Here is a 16454-nt window from a genome sequence, read left to right as displayed (position 1 = left end):
CTTTTTAAGTCTTTCAACAATAATAAGGGATTCAGGGAACCTGAAGTATCGGTATATCTTAGTTCTCTCGTAGATTAATCACCAAGGAACTCAAGAGCTTTACGAATAAAGCAAAATTAGAGTTAAAAAGTCAAACCCAATAATACATTTCCTATGGTTATATAGCAATCAATTCGTTATAAAGTAGGCATTTTTAAGTGTCTTCAATGCAACTGGCCAAATCCTTGGATTAAAACTTTTTTACTAGATTTTTTTTTCTTTTTTGCTTTTACTTTAAAATATTTTAAATCAAAATAATACATGATGCATGAAGTCTAACGTAGTCTAATTCATAGAGAAAGAATGGTGATTACTTGGTCTTGGGAGGGAATTGTTTAATGGGTATAGTTTCAGATTTGCAAAATGAAAACATGTTTCACAACAGTGTGGATATCTTAATGCTACTAAACTGTACACTTAAAAATGGTTAAGATGGTAAATTTTAGGTTATATGTGTTTTACCACAATAAAAACTACATGTGCCTATAGAAAGATCAAATAGAATAGAAAAAAATGAGCAGTTCCCTTTTTTTATCCTCCCCAATTTATTACCTATTTTCTCTCTGTTTTTGAGTTAATTTACATACAGTAAACTTTCTCTTTTTAGACAAATACAAACAGTGGTTGTACCATCACCTACAAAAACCTCCCCTCTCTTACCCCAAGACTCTGGTATCTTTTGATCTATTTTCTGTCCCTAGGGTTTGGTTTTTTTCTAGAATGTCATATAAATGGAATCATAGTCTGCAGCCTTTTGAGTCTGGCTTCTTCCATTTACCATAATGTATTTGAGATCCAGTCATGTTATTATTACATGTATCAGTAGTTCATTTGTTTTTATTGCCGAGTAGTATTCCATTGTATAGATGGACCACGGTTTGTTTATCCGTTCTCCAGTGGAATGACATTTGGGTTGTTTCCAGTTTTGATTGATTGTGACAGAGTCACGCAAAACATTCATGTACAAATTTTTGTGAGAACGTAAATTTCGTTTCACTTAGGTAAATAACTTGGATTGGGATTATTGGGTTCTATGGAAAGTGTATCTAAGTTTATAGCAACAGCTGAACTATTTCTTACAGTCGTATCATTTTGCATTCCTACCATCAAAATGTGAGTATTCTCAACAACAGTTGGTGTTTTTAGGTTTAATTTATTTTTTCACCATTTTAGTAGGTGTATGGTGGTATCTCATTATGGTTGTAGTTTGCATTTCTGTAATGATGAATGATGTTTAGCATTTTTTCTACGTGCGTATGTATCATCCATATATCTCCTTTGATAAAGTGTCTTGTGCCCACTTTTTTTTCTAATTGGGTTGTTCATTTTCCTGTTATGGAGTTTTGAGAGTTATTTGTATAATTTGGACATAGGTCCTTTATCAGATATGTGACGCAATATTTAACAACAATCTATAGTTTGTCTTTTCATTCTTGTAACAATGACTTTCAAAGAACAGAAATTCTTCATTTTGAGGAAGTCCAGTTTATTGATTTTTTTTTTTTCTTTTAGAGGTGCTTCGGTGTCATATCTAAGAAATCTTTGCCTAATCCAAGGTCACAAAGATTTCTCCTGTTTTCTTATGGAAGTTTTGTGGGCTTTTTATTTTAAATTCAGGTCTGTGATCCATTTTAAGATAATATTTCATATAATGGGAGGAATGGATCAAATTGGGGTTGTTTTTGTGTATGGCTGTCCCGTTGTTTAAGTACTATTTATTGAAAAGACTGTTTTTCTGTACTGAATCACCTTTACATCGTTGCTGACAATCAGTTTGCCATGTGTATGTGTGGGTCTACTGTGTTTGTCCGAAAATAAGACCTAGCCAGACAATCAGCTCTAATGCGTCTTTTGGAGAAAAAATTAATATAAGACCCAGTCTTATTTTACTATAAGACTGGGAATAATAATATAATATAATATAATATAATATAATTAACATAATATAATATAATATAATATAATAATAAAATATAATATAATATAACATAACATAACATAATATACTGGGTTTGTATTAATTTTTGCTCCAAAAGACACGTTAGAGCTGATAGTCTGGCTAGGTCTTATTTTCGGGGAAATGATATTTCTGACCTCTCTATTCTGTTCCATTGCTCTGTGTCTGGCTTTTCACCAATACCACACTATCTTGATGAGAGTAGCCTTACAAAAAGTCTTGAGATCAAGTAGTGAGAGTCCTTCAGCTTTGCTCTTCTAAAATGTTTTTGTTATTCCAGTTTCTTTGCCTTTACATCTAAATTTTGGAAGCTGTCATTGTTTATAAAAAGTCTTGCTGGGATTTTGATTGGGATTACACTAAATCTATACATTAGCTTGGGGGGTGGAGAATTGACATAAGAATATCGAGTCTCTTAATCGATGAACATGATGTATCTTACCACTTATTTCTTATCACTGACTTCTTTCATCAGTGTTTTTATAGTATTCAGCATATAGATTTTGTATATATTTTATTAGATTTATACCTGTTTCATGTATTTTTGTGATATTGTAAATGAAACTTTAAAATTTCAATTTTTAATTGTCTGTGCTAATAAATAGAAATACAATCGAGTTTTCTATATTGAACTTATATCCTGTTCAAGTTCAATAGAATTAATAAGGACCTTGATAAACATGCTCCTTATTAATTCTAGTAGTTTATTTGTGCATTCATTGGGACTGTCTATATAGACAATCATATTATCTGTGAATAAAATAAAGATTATTTTATATTTTTCTTTCTAATCTGGATGCTTTTTATTTCTTGCTTTTTTTTTTTATCATGAATGGATGTTGAATTTTGTCAAATTGCTTTTTTTTGCATCTATTGAGATGATCCTATAATGTTTCTTTTTTAGTCGGTCAATAGAGTGAATCATCAGTCTGTTAATAGAGTGATTTTTTGAATGTTTACCTTGCATGTTCAGGATAAATGCCATTTGGATATGATGTATTTATTACCCTTTTTATATATTGTTTGATTCAATTAGCTAAAATTTTGTTAAGAATTTTTACATCTGTTCATCAGGGCTATCGTCTGTAGTTTTCTTTTTTTCTTTCATAATGTCTGTCTGGTTTCCGTAGAATAATGCTGGTCTCATAGAATGAGTTGGGAAGCATTTTCTCATCTTTAATTTTCTGGAAGAGTTTGTGTAGACTTGGTATTATTTCTTCCTTAAATATTTAGTAGGATTCTCCAGTGAAACCATCTGGGCCTGAGGATTTTTGCATAGGAAGATATTAAACTACAAATTAATTTTAAAATTGATATAGAGCTATTTATGTTATTTATTTCTCCTGGAGTGAGTTTTGGGAGTTCCTGTCTTTCTAGAAAGTTGTTAAATTTATTGAAATAAATTTGATATATTGTGTTTTTATTTTCATTTAGTTCAAAATACTTCCTGATTTCCCTTTTGATTATATATTTGACCCACGGATTGTTTAGATATGTTATTTTATTTCAATTATTTGGAGATTTTCCAGATAATTTTCTGTAATTGATTTCTGATTTAGTCCCATCGTGCTCATAGAGCATGCTTTGTATTATTTGAATCCTTTCAAATTTATTTAGACTTGATTTATGGCTCAGAATATGGTCTATCTTGGAAAAAATTCATTGTGTGCTTGAAAGGAATGTGTATTCTGCTGTTATTTCATGGAATGTTCTACAAAAACCAGTTAGGTCAAATGATTGACAGTATTATTCAAGTGTTCTGTATTCTTGTTTTCTGCTTACTTGTTTTTTTTAATTATGGAAGGAAGATGCCGAAAACTCTACTTGTGGACTTTTCTACTTCTCCTTGCAATTCTATCAGTTTTTGCTTCATGAGTTTTGAAACTCTGTTGTCCGTGTTTAAACATTAAGGGTTTTTATGACCTCTTGATGAACTGACCCTTATATTTGTTATCAAGTGATCTTTGCTCGGCAAAGATATTTTGTTTGAATAATATAGCCACTTCGGTGCACTTCTGATTGTTGTTAAAATGGAATATCTTCTTCCATTCTCTTACATCACCTATTTGTGACTTTACATTTAAAGTATGTTTTTTATAGGCAGCATATGGTTGTGTCTTGCTTTTTTGACTCAATTAGACCATCTTTACCTTTTAATTAAAATGCTTAGTTGAGACTATTTACATTTAATGTGATTATTGCTATAGTTGATTTAAATCTATTAACTGGCTATTTGTTTATTCTGTTCCCTTTTCCTCTTCTTCTGCCTTCTTTTAGATTGTGTATTTTCTTATGATTCCATTTTATCTCCTTTACTGACTTATTAGCTGTAGCTCTTTATACTGTTATTTCGGTTGTTGTTAGAGAGTTTATAGGATGCAGTTGACCCTTGAAAAACATGGGGGTTAGGGATGCTGGCCTTCACCCAGTCAGAAATCCACACGTAACTTTTGACTCCACCAAGACTTACTTGTCCCTTGGTATGCGTCGGGGATTGGTTCCAGGACCCCCGTGGATACCAAAATCCATGGAAGCTGAAGGCCCTGTATGTAATGCTGAGGATGAATGCGTACAGTTGGCCCTTTACTTCTGCAGACTCCCAACCACAAATCCAAAAACAATACTTTGGTATTTCTTAGGGAAAAAATCTCAATAGAAGTGGATCTGTGCAGCTCAAATCCATGTTGTTCAAGGGTCAACTGCACATCTTATCAGTTTTCTTTCAAGTAATCTAAGAACCTTACAGCAGTGTTCTTCCCATCTCCCCTCCTAGCCTGGGTTCTATTTTTGTCATACATTTTACCGCTACATATGTTATAGCTGCCTACCAAATACATTGTCATTATTTTTGCTTTAAACAGTCAATTATCTTTTAAAAGAAATGTAAATAGTTAGGGAAACATTTTTGTTGTATTTAACCACCACTTACACGTTGTCACCATTTCTGAGGCTCTTCATTTTTTTGTGTGCCGGTCTAGATTTCCATCTGGTATCATTTTTCCTTCTGCCTGAGGGACTTATTTTAAAATTTCTTATAGTGCAAGTCTGCTAGTGATGAATCCTTCCAGCTTTTGTTTGTCTGAAAAAAGAATGAATTTCACCTTCCTTTGTGACAGATGTTTTCACTGGGCATAGAATTGTAGGTTGACAAGTTTTTAAAGTTTTTCTTTCAGTAGTTTAAAGATGTCGCTGCACTATCTTCTATCTAGTCCGCAATCAGAAGTCTGCTGCCACTCTTATTTTTGTTGCTCTCTGGTTCTTTATCTAGTTCTTTTCTCTGACTGCTTTTAAGATTTTTTTTCTTTATCACCGATTTTAAGCTATTTGATTATGATATGCCTTGTTTTGGTTTTCTTCACAATTCTCTTGCTTGAGGTTCGTCTAGCTTCTTGGATCTGTGGATTTATTGTTTCAATAAAATTTGAGGAAAATTGCCATTTTTTTCTTCAAATATTTTTCCTCTCTTCTTTCCTCTTCTTCAGGTACTTAACTGCATTCATTTGCTTGAAATTGCTCCACCGTTTAATGATGCATTCTTCTTTGTTTGTTTTGTTCTTTTTTTTGTTTTTTTCTCTCTGTGTTTTATTTTTGAGAGTTTCTGTTCCTAATATATCAGTAATATTTCTTCAATCCTGTATAATCTGCTGTTAATCCCATGCAGTATATTTTTCTTCTCAAACATTGTAGTTTTCTTCTTCATAAATCTAATTTGGATTTTCTTTATATCTTCTATGCCTCTACTTAATATGCTAATATTTTCCCCTACCTTGAACATGTAATATGTGGTTATAACAGTTTTAATATCCCTGTTGAGAAATCATATTGTCTTTGTCATATCTGGGTCATTCTGATTGATTGATTTTTCCTTATTATGAATCATATTTCCCTGCTTGTTTGTATGCCTGGTACTTTTCACTGGATGCCAGGTACTGAATTATTGGATGCTAATTGTATTTCATTTAATACCATTGAGCTTTGTTTTGAGACAAAATTAAGTTTACTTGGAAACAGTCTGATCTATTCAAGGCTTCCTTTTAAACTGCTTTACCTAAGACCAAAACACCTTTCAGTGTAGCACTAATTTTCCCACTACTTTGGCATATCCTGAATATCTGGTGCCCAGTGTTTACAGGGGTTTTGCGCAGGCTGGTGGTAACACCCACTATTCCTGACCCCGTGTGATTTCCAGAAATTGTTCTGTCTGCTTCAATTGGGTAGCCGTTTCCCCAGCCTACTCCTGTGTGGTTCCCTCAGGAGCCCGCTCATAGGTGCTCAGCTGGAGCCCCGAGGGAGGGCAACCCTCCCTCTGGGTCCCATTCTCTCCCTTTTACTTGAAAATGTGTTTTTAATCAAAGCAGTATGTCTACATACCTAGAGATCAAACAGAGTGAATAGAAAACAATAGTAGCGGTTCCTCTTTTTTTCCACTCCCAGTTTTTTCCTCAGAAACCTCCACTTCTCGTTTTTATGTCTTCTCCTATTTACCTGCACATGTCTATGTAATAAAATGTCTATACTGTTATTTCTTCATTTTTCAATTTTAGATATTTTGTAATACAGCTGTGGTATTTCAGGGTTTGGCACTTTTAAGCCATTCTTACCACACATTTTCTCCTTCCCACAACCTTCCCAATTAAACTATCTTGTAAAAGTGAAACCCATTAAAAATGAAGTCATGTAAATTTTATTTATAAGCACACCATTTCCCCCCTTGCTTTTGTTTTCCGTAAAACTGTCTTGAACTTATCTAATTGCTCCGTTAGCTCTGTCATATGCCCATCTGTAGCCTCCGGCCCCTGCTAATGCTCAGATGGATTAGATGAGCATCTTTTTGTTTATTCCCACTCAACCCCTCCCTCTCAAAGCTCACATCTTCCCACGCTGTTGGAGACCAGTTGCTGCTCAGGCTTTGCTTCCAGCTGTCATCCTGAGATTTCCTTCCCCATCATCCTACTGATTCCCTTCCTGCACTCCTCCAATGTTGTAACAGTCCCTGGTTTTTGTGTCCCACGCCTTTTTTCCCCCCTTTTTGGAATATACAGTATTTCTTATTTTTTTGAATTTTATTTTATTGTGGTAAGTACACATAACCTGAGATCCACGCTCTTCACAAAGTTTTAAGTGTACAACACAGTATGGTTGACTGTTGGTACAAAGTTGTACAGCAGACCTCTAGAATTGACTCATCGCTCATCCTTTTTGCGGGACTTGCTTCTCTGTTTTGGTATCTGAAATGTCTGAAAATGTTTTTAGTCGACCTTTACACTAAGATGATGATTTGGCTAAATGACAAACCTTTTTCTCCCAGAATTTTAAGGACATTTTTTCCATTGTGTTCTGGCAGCCAGCAAAACCATTCTGATACGAGTTCCTGTGTTTGCAACTTTTTTGTGTGTGTTTGTTTTTTTGTTTAGAAGCTTTTAGGATCATCTCTGTTAGAGTGATCTTTAGTTTCATGATGATGTGCTTTGGGATAGGCCTTTTTTCATTTATTGTGATGGTCACTTGGTAATCTCATTTAATCTGGTGACTTGTGCCTTTCAGTTCTAGAAAAATCTTAAATTATTTCTTTTTATAATTTCCTTCCCTCTGTTCTCAGTTTTTGGAATTCATCTTATTTTGATGTTGGACCTTCTAGATTCATCCTTGTAGTCTCCTATGTCTCAGTTCCACCTCTTTTTCTTTTGTTGTACTTTTTGGAAGATATTCTCAACTTTATCTTCCAACTTTTCTGTAGACATCAAAGAGGTCAAAATATGGTTGAATTTTCTGGTTTTGATTTCTTTTGAATTGCTTCTTGTTCTAACAGCATTTGAGACGCAATACTAAAAACATTATTTGTTGCTCATTTGCAAGTCACCTTTAACTGAGAATCCTGTAGTTTCATTTGCTAAACCTGGGAACCCTATTCCCAGTGCCTAGTGATAGTAAACTAGGAAAGGGCAAGGAACCTGCAGTCTCTAGGCGACAATGATTTGGTCAGTCGCAGGGTGATATCTTTTGCCTCTTCCCTAGCAGTCCCTTTAGATTCATAAAGAGTTTGGACAGGGATAGACATAGGTTATCCTGTTTGAGTGATGGATTCCCCAGCTGCTACCTGTATTGGCCACGTCAGATCAAATTTGGAAGAAAAGCATGTGTTACTGAATTAGAAACACATAGCCCCCTGCTCTTCTTCTCATACCCTAGCATGCCTGCTAACTAATATGCTGTCGTAATTGAATTGGCACCCAGGTGAAAAGGCTCTTAGGCAACACAAAACAGAAAAACAAATGCAACAACAACCTAAAAAAACACCCCAATCTCAAATGTCCAGGCTGTTTCCTGTGCTGCACGTGCCCCACTGGAGGGAGCGCTGACCTCTACCCAGTGCCCAAAGGCGACTGCTAGCATTCCCGCTTTTAGGGGTCTCTCCCGGAGGCTGGCATTGCCCTCCCTGTCTCGTGGGCTAGAGCTCTGACGAGGCACTAGACTCATCGATGTTTGGTCTTGAAAAGAGAAGAATCTTTGAGAGTTAAGTCTAGCCATCTGTGCCTCAGACATTTCCGACCTGTGGGTTTTCCTCCATGGAGCTCTTCTCCAAGTCCTTTGCCTTCCTTTTCAAATTGTTGTTTTAGTTTTCATGAAAATATCTAGTTTTAAAGAAATGGAAAGATACAAACAGAAACAGATTTCTAATTTCCTTTTTTTTTTTTTTGGTTGCCTTATCTTTTGGCCTTGCAGTTCTCCAGAAGTATATACACAAATGTTCAAGGATGTATGTACAATGATATTTCTTGCAATTTTATTTAAAATAGCAAAGTAGTAGAGATGAGGATAATGTCCGTCTTCTAGGGATATGGGTGAAACAGACTGTGGTTGCTGGTTTTGGCTTCTATAGCTCAGTGCAGTGAACGACCAGTCGAAATGAATGAAATGAAAACAAAACCAACTTATTTCTCTCTCTGTTCAAGAAGATCATGAAAAAATGAAATTCAGTTGATTCAGTAATCTTAAACTTCAGCTGGGAATTTTAAATTTATTTCTTTATGTGACCTTAAAGTTTTTTTTTTTCCAGCTCTTGTAATAGCTTTAGATGATGCTTTCTTTAATAACTTTTCCTGTGCAGTTCAAATATGTAAATAGACTCAATTACACAGATAGTCTTAGAGATAACTTTAATTTTCAAAATATGGAAACTATTATGGAGTAAATAATAATTCTGTCTAGCAGTTATATGCATAGGGAGCACATGCCTGCTTTCCAAATTTTAAATTTTAAGCTTCCGCCTTTTTTTTTTACTGAAAATGGGTGCCTTCCTCATTTCTATCATGAGATCATATATACTATATATATATATATAGTATATATATATATATATATACTTATAAATTACAAATATGCTAACAAATGTTAATTGTTGTTCAAAAACAAAAACAAAGCTTTAACATTTGGAGAATAATATGAACCTTACAATAAAAAAGAATGTTATTGCTTTCTAATCAGTCACACTTTGGTTTTTAACCCAAAAGAGAATTGCCTTTTCCATCATTTACCCCATCCCCCAGATTAGGTTCCTAATCACTTTGGACAGTTTTGAAAACCAAATGCTCCCAGCCGGCATTGGCTCAACTTAAAAGAATGTCTGCAAGGCTTCAGTGGATGAGGGAGAAAAGACAAGACAGCGTGTGTGTGTGTTTGTCTGTGTGTGTGTGTAAATAAAATATATACATATATATATATGCTATGGTTAAATTTTATGTTGGAGTTGTGATTTTACAACTTGCCTATGGATTAGAGAACATAGTTTATTTGTTTCTGGTTTTATAGTATTGTGCCATTAGAGGGCAGTATTGTAGAGGTAAATTTGCCTTCTTAAATGTATTGAATTGCAAACTTCGTAATTTATAATAATCAAGCAAATTTAAGTCCTTAGATGGTTAGTATATTAAATTGTAATCTCAATTGATACACCCTTGCAAATATTTCAAATTAATAGAGAAAATATATACTGGTTTAAGCTATTTTACAGCCAGATCTCTTGATGCTGGTTTGGAGAAGGGAATTAATTTGGTCAGTGTGGCCAAAGAGTGAAATGCATGCCTTACAGTATATGTCAGCCCCTCTATGTGAGAAGGCTCATAGGATTGAGCTTATAGGAATTTCCACTTAACTTCCAAAAACTTGCCTTAAGGACTTATTCAAGATAGATCTCTGTAGGATTCAACCTGTGGATTCACTTTTCTACCTATAAATGGAAAAAGGGGAGATGCAATTTTAGGGTTTATGGCTGTAGGGACATTTGGGGAAGATCCACCTGATTTTATCTGGTAAATTCCCTTTTGTCTTAAAATATATATATATATATGCCTAGCAAAGACTATGTAATATTTTTTGTTTTGTTTCTGCAAGTAATAAATTCACGGAAAGGTAGTATTTCTCAAAACGCAGATATGATTTTTCCCCCCTAAAATTCACTGGCTTTTAAAAAGAAGTATTATTACAGTACGGTTATTATCTTTATAAATAAAACCGCCTATAAAACCCTCCCGTTACTGCTGCCTGGAAGAACTAGATAATTGAAATCGAGACACTCGAGCTCTTGCTAGTCGTAGCGGTAGGACTGGGCATGCCCAGTAGCTCCGACGGGTCTGGTTGCAGATAGGCAGCTTTCGCCGTTCTGCAGCCGCGGGGACCGGCAGCTTCGGGGACGGGGTCTGACTCCCCTAAACGTAAGCACGTGCGGGGCCCCAGTCGTGTTTTTCAGGGACCCTTGACGTTTGTTGCCGAAGCAGTGGTATGGCTTTTGGAGGCTTGGGAGGTCTCGGAGGCCCAGGTCCCTGGCCCCCGCCAGTGCGGCCTTGGCCAGCCCACCCGAAGAGCGGGATCGGGAGGCTGGGGGCGGGGGAGGCGAGAGGGGGGAGGCGGGGGAAGCGGGAGGGGGGCGGAGGAGGAGAAGGGGCGGCTCCATGGCGTGCTGGCCAATCGGCGCGGCTCTTCCATGCATATATTTTGTCCCGAGCCCAGATCCCTGGTCTAGGTCCTAGTGGAGCTGGGCTGCTTGCCTGGGATCTCAGCACAGCAGTGGGATCTGCCTCTTCCCGGGATCGCCAAGCCCCAGAGGCCGGGTCTTTTTGTATTAGGGCTGCTGTTGTCTGTTTCTCCCTGGGCTGCAGAAAGCTAGAAGATTTTTATCTAGCTCAAACGAGTCTGCCGGTATTCCCTCTTTTTTTTCTGCGAGGGTGTTTTTGGCTACAATTGCATGAAATCCCAATGGTGTAGACCAGTGGAGATGGATCTAGGAGTTTACCAACTGAGACATTTTTCAATTTCTTTCTTGTCATCCTTGCTGGGGACTGAAAACGCCTCTGTGAGACTTGACGATAGGTAAATGTCGGCTGGGATAGTTTCTTTAAATTTACTCGTGAGATACTGGTAATAATGCAGGTGAAAGATAGCCAGGCAAATTCCTTTGTCCATTGCTGAGACACTGTGGTGACATGGATATTGCTTTTTGAAGTGTTTTAGAATAACCTTCTAGCCGGCCTGGCCAGAGAACAGGCTTTTAGCACATTATGTAATTTAGCCCTTTGTGGCTCACTAAATTAAGGAAATGTCTGGGTATTCATTAGTAAAAGAGTGGCTTGTGTTTTCTGGAGGGTGATATATTACATAGCCTTAAAGAATATTTCAAAAACGATGATAGAAACATCACAGAATTGGGAAATCCGTGTGTGTGTGTGTGTGTGTGTGTGTGTGTGTATGTGTGTGTGTTGGATGTTTAAAATAAAATCCATTTATCGATTTCCCTCTCCCCCTCTTTTCCAGCTCCTCTGGTGCAAGTGTGGTAGCTATTGACAACAAAATCGAGCAAGCTATGGTATGTACTGATTAAAAATCATTTGTACTAAATGTGGGCACAGTACAAAAAGCGAGATGTCTTGGGATGGAACCAGTGCATCCATAGTTAAGATGATGGTTGCTCTTCATACATTTAGAAATGCAGGCACTGTGTCCCCTCTGCCAGCACGGAGCCACATACCACGGCTATGGCGAGAAAAAGGGGTTCCGAGGGTATCAGATGTTCTTGCCCAGACTGATTTCACACAGCGTCGGGATTTTTACAGGGGTGCCCCTTTTTGCTGGAGAATCGCTAGGGAAGGGCTGGCCCTGCGTGTCCTTTGGTCCGGGGCACATCTCTAGCGCTGTGGCTTGACTAGGAATGCTGAGGGTTACTAGGGAGCCCGGAGGTGGGGGTGGGGGGCCCAGGTGGGGATCTCGGGAGAGGGCCTTCTAGACCCGGCACACATGCATCCCCCGTGATGTAGGCTACTGCACAATGAAGCCGGTGGCCAGAAAAGTTTTGTCTTCCCAGTCTGTGCCTGGGTTTCTCCTATTTTTTATTTCCGCCTTGGCTGTTCTTTGTTATTGGAGCAGCGCCTGTGGCTCTTCTCACGGGATTCTCTGCCCACTGTTGCTAGGCAAACTCAGAACCTTTAATTCGGAGCTATAAATAAATCGAGCTCCCATTGGCTGCGACGTCGGCCCAGGTTTTGTGATGTCAGCTTAATCACGAAAAGAGGAGGGTGAGGGTAGAGGGAGGAAAATGCGGCAACATGCTCTGTAGGAACTGGCTGCAGCCGGTGCTGAGGGAGGCCGGCCGGCGGCGGCGGGCAGGGGGAGGGCCTTGGGGGCGGGGACGCGGCCCCGCTGCTGCGACCTGGACGGCCGTTGTCTGGTGTCCGAGCCCCAGTGCATTTGGCCATCTCGAATAGGAAACCTGACTGCTTGCATTCCTAACGGCTGCAAAGAAAGCGTAGACTTTTCAAAAGCTTAATCACGCATACTTTAAACTTGAGGATTGTACGGTTGTGACTGTACTCAATAGATTTGCCCAAGTGCTGCTACATGCACCCTAAAGGCAGGATGTGTACATGGTTAGGGGGAGCCCTGCACAGTAAGGCTTTAGAATACAGCGTCCTAGTACACCGTAAGTTAAACCTTTGTCCCCCTCCCTTTCAGGATCTGGTGAAAAGCCATTTGATGTATGCGGTTAGAGAGGAAGTGGAGGTGCTCAAAGAGCAAATCAAAGAACTAATAGAGAAAAACTCCCAGCTGGAGCAGGAAAACAATCTGCTGAAGACACTGGCCAGCCCAGAGCAGCTCGCCCAGTTTCAGGCCCAGCTGCAGACTGGCTCCCCGCCTGCCACCACACAGCCACAGGGGACCACACAGCCCCCGGCCCAGCCAGCATCCCAGGGCTCGGGACCAACCGCATAGCCTCCTATGCACGCGCAGGACTGGCTGCTGCTGTCTGAACTCAACACACCCGAGATGATGTACTAGGGGGAAGCCACCTCCACAGTCACCCATTTCATCGTTCGCTGCAAAAGAGACGTGAGACTGACATACGCCATTATCTCTTTCTTTCCAGTATTAAACACCCATATGCTTTTGGCTTGAAGAAATTTCCTAGTTGGGTGCATTAAAGGTTAATCAGAGAATTAGCGTGGATGTACTGGGACCTCATGCAGCTTGGCAGATGTGTGAGAAGTGGTTTAATTCATCCTGAGGAGAGATGTGTGCCTTTCCATCCCTCCCCTGCTCCCCACCCTCACTTCCAAGAGTTCTCTCCTGCTTGCACGTAGTGTACTCCAGGGGGTTACGGAGCAGTGGAGCTCACTGGACTGTCGTCTCTCCTCTTGTCCCTGTGAGGAACTTGAAAGGGCGGTAGAAGCAAAGACTGGTGCATAGTCAAGGGGAAACAGTTCCTTGTACAAATTGACGACTGTCACCAGAATCCATAAAAAAAAAAAAACAAGAGTACTATGTGCCTCATTCTGAAACAGTGGATGACACAAAACTATTAGAGTGACTATAAACGGTGACAGGTAACTGGCATCTAGGCTATCTTACCATGAAGGATGTTTTGCTTATTATATATTTGTGTATGTAGTGTAACTATTTTGTACAATAGAGGACTGTAACTACTATTTAGGTTGTACAGATTAAAATTTAGAGGTTTCATTGGCTGTCTCAAGAGGTGTGGATTGTGTTTATATAGGGATCTACATAAATGCTACGTGAGGAAAACCACACCTAAAGAAATTTGAAGAATTTGACACAGTTAGTCACTTTGTGTAATCTGAAATCTGCTAGCTGCTGAATACCTTGAAGTAAATCTCTGTTCACTGAAGTCTTTTGATTGAACTGGTTGAAGACTTTGAAAAATGATCAGTTCTAGCTAACGAGGTGAATTTCCCAGTAGGGGTTTCTGCATATTACCTGTATAGTAGTTATACGCGTACGATTCTGTGCATGTTCTCTACACAGTTGTAAGGTGTCACTGTATTTAACTGTTGCACTCAACTTTCAATAAAGCATATAAAATGTTGATAAACAAGTGTTTTCATGTTACAGTGTTAACATAATTGCAGTCATTTCCACAACTAGTTTTAGGTAGAGTTAAAACAGTTTGACTAGTAAAATCCTGACGGGGGTCAAAGGGTTGGGTAAAATAGGGATGCTAGTGGTTTGACTATAGAAGTACAAGGAAAGAGATGTTGCCTTATTTCAGCCATTATGAGCACAGAGCCCTCGTGAAGATGAGCTTAGTTCTTCGGAATAGTGTGACCTGGCTTCACCCCTCGGGGCTGATGTGGGGCATTGCAAGAGAGAATCTCTAAGTTCCCCTGTGGCGTTAAATTTCTAAGAGTCCGTGAAAGTCTTCGTCTCCCAGTGTTCACCTGCTGAGGGAAATGGCCTTATTCTGTATGTAATCCCAGTAAGCACAGATTGAAAGAAAAAATGGAAGTGAGAGGGAAGCTGGTTTTTACCTGAGGAATTCTGTCACCTTGGGTTGGGATGTCTTTCTTAGTATGGATTGAGTTTCTAGGTCCTGGGAATGTCACAGCAAAGGACAGGATGAATCCAGGGGTTTCTTCGACTGGATTTCAGGTAGGACCGGCTGAGCAATGGGATCCCTCCCAGTTGATTCCTTGAGACTGTAAAATAGGTTGAAATGACAAATGGGATACACTCCTAAAGCAAACTAGCCCCTGAGAAGTGAGACTGACGGGTCCCACTCTCTTCTAGGAGCAATGTCAGCTCCTGTGACATTGACCAGGGCTCTGTAACCTGCCGCAGGACCTCTGCGACTGCCTTCTCCACCCAATGGGACTCGGTGGGGGGGACTCGGGGACATTCCCCAACTCTAAGGCTGATATAAGCCCTGGCAGGACAAGGACTTCATTTTTCTGAATCCTTCCTTTCTCTAATGTGGAGCTGGTAGGAGATGGGTAGGTAAATGGAACATCAGAGCCCCCTGAAAAAGAACTGGATGGTGTGCATGTGTCACAAAACTCAGAGCGACCAGTGTGGCGACACAGCTCCTGGTGAAGCGGGAAACTGGTGACCTCCATAGGCTGATGGCGTTGCCACCAAGATGGTTTGGGGAAATTGGAGGGGACTTAAAAAAAATCTTTGTCATACTAGTGAAAGGTTATATATAACCTTGACTTAGAGGGTACTTATGTAGTAATTACATTTCCTTTGAAAAGAAAACTATAGTGAATAGAAATCTCTAGCCATTTCATCTATTTTTTGTTTTCAGTGAAGATCCTTAATACCAAAGGTGGATAATTGTGGAAAATTTGACACATTTCAGGTCAGTGTGTCATTAAGGTCTTCTAGGTTATTTCATGGAATTCGGGGGCTGTTTGTAAAATGTGGGAGTCCTGTGACAGTTTGGGAGCTGACTATTGTTACGTGAAATAAGAATGAATTATCAAAATCAAACGACGTTTTCCCATACATGTCCACTTTACTTGTGATTGACTTCTATTTAAGGATGTTTAAGGTCATTTAAAAGGCATGTTACGGCTTGTCTACAGACTGCTTAGGCCTTTGTGGCCTGTGTGTTATTATATAATTGATTATATCACACTTAGTGTTCTGTGCAGCAGGAAAGATTTAGGGGGGATGGAACCTTGTACCCGTCCTGGAAGGTTAGGACATTGGTAATAGCAGTAGGAGAGACCGCCGATCAGTGAAGGAGAAACAGAAGGAGTTCACGTGATTCTAATGAATGTCTCCTTTCTGTTTCAAATTAGCAAAGTTCGTAACTCGGTAATTCTGTGCTTTTGTTTTGCATATTTTAAAAGCAAAAATTTACTTTTTGTTGATGAAGCAAGGCCAGGTCAATTTTGAATTTCCGTAAGAAATGTGTACAAGTTCATCATCACTGAAATCAGATGAAAATTAAGTCCCGGAGACACTACTCTACGCTTGCTTTGTGTAAAATAAGTCGTTGAAGCCACCAGGTGCCTGACAACACAACTGCTTTTAGCCATCAACTTCCTATCCATTGCGACCACCATGATGGCATGAAAGATTAGAAATGGAGGCCGTGAAAATGAAGTCCCCCCCTCCTAGATACGATGCCTGAAAATGGACAGATGTACGCACCAGTGGGACATGG

At 39.0% G+C, this 16454-nt stretch overlaps 1 protein-coding gene across 3 annotated transcripts in view; it reads left to right on the top strand.

Annotated features, from left to right (window-relative positions):
• Positions 1-15763, top strand: part of TSC22D1 (TSC22 domain family member 1) — a 124691-nt gene extending 108928 nt beyond the window's left edge. Inside the window, exons 1-3 of one of the 3 annotated variants that reach the window (XM_081045500.1) lie at positions 10610-10707; positions 11804-11855; positions 12998-14372. In XM_081045500.1, coding sequence (XP_080901626.1) covers positions 11853-11855; positions 12998-13255 — 261 coding nt within the window. In that variant the 5' untranslated portion in view covers positions 10610-10707; positions 11804-11852 and the 3' untranslated portion in view covers positions 13256-14372. Of the gene's footprint in view, positions 1-10609; positions 10708-10967; positions 11363-11803; positions 11856-12997 lie in introns of those variants that run through there. The other 2 variants (XM_081045499.1, XM_081045496.1) reach the window with 2 other exon arrangements.
• The last annotated feature ends 691 nt before the right edge of the window (positions 15764-16454 follow it).

The sequence above is a fragment of the Rhinolophus hipposideros genome, assembly GCF_964194185.1.
Source record: "Rhinolophus hipposideros genome assembly, chromosome: 4".
Lineage (NCBI taxonomy): Eukaryota > Metazoa > Chordata > Mammalia > Chiroptera > Rhinolophidae > Rhinolophus > Rhinolophus hipposideros.
This window is presented reverse-complemented; position numbering and strand designations above follow the sequence as displayed.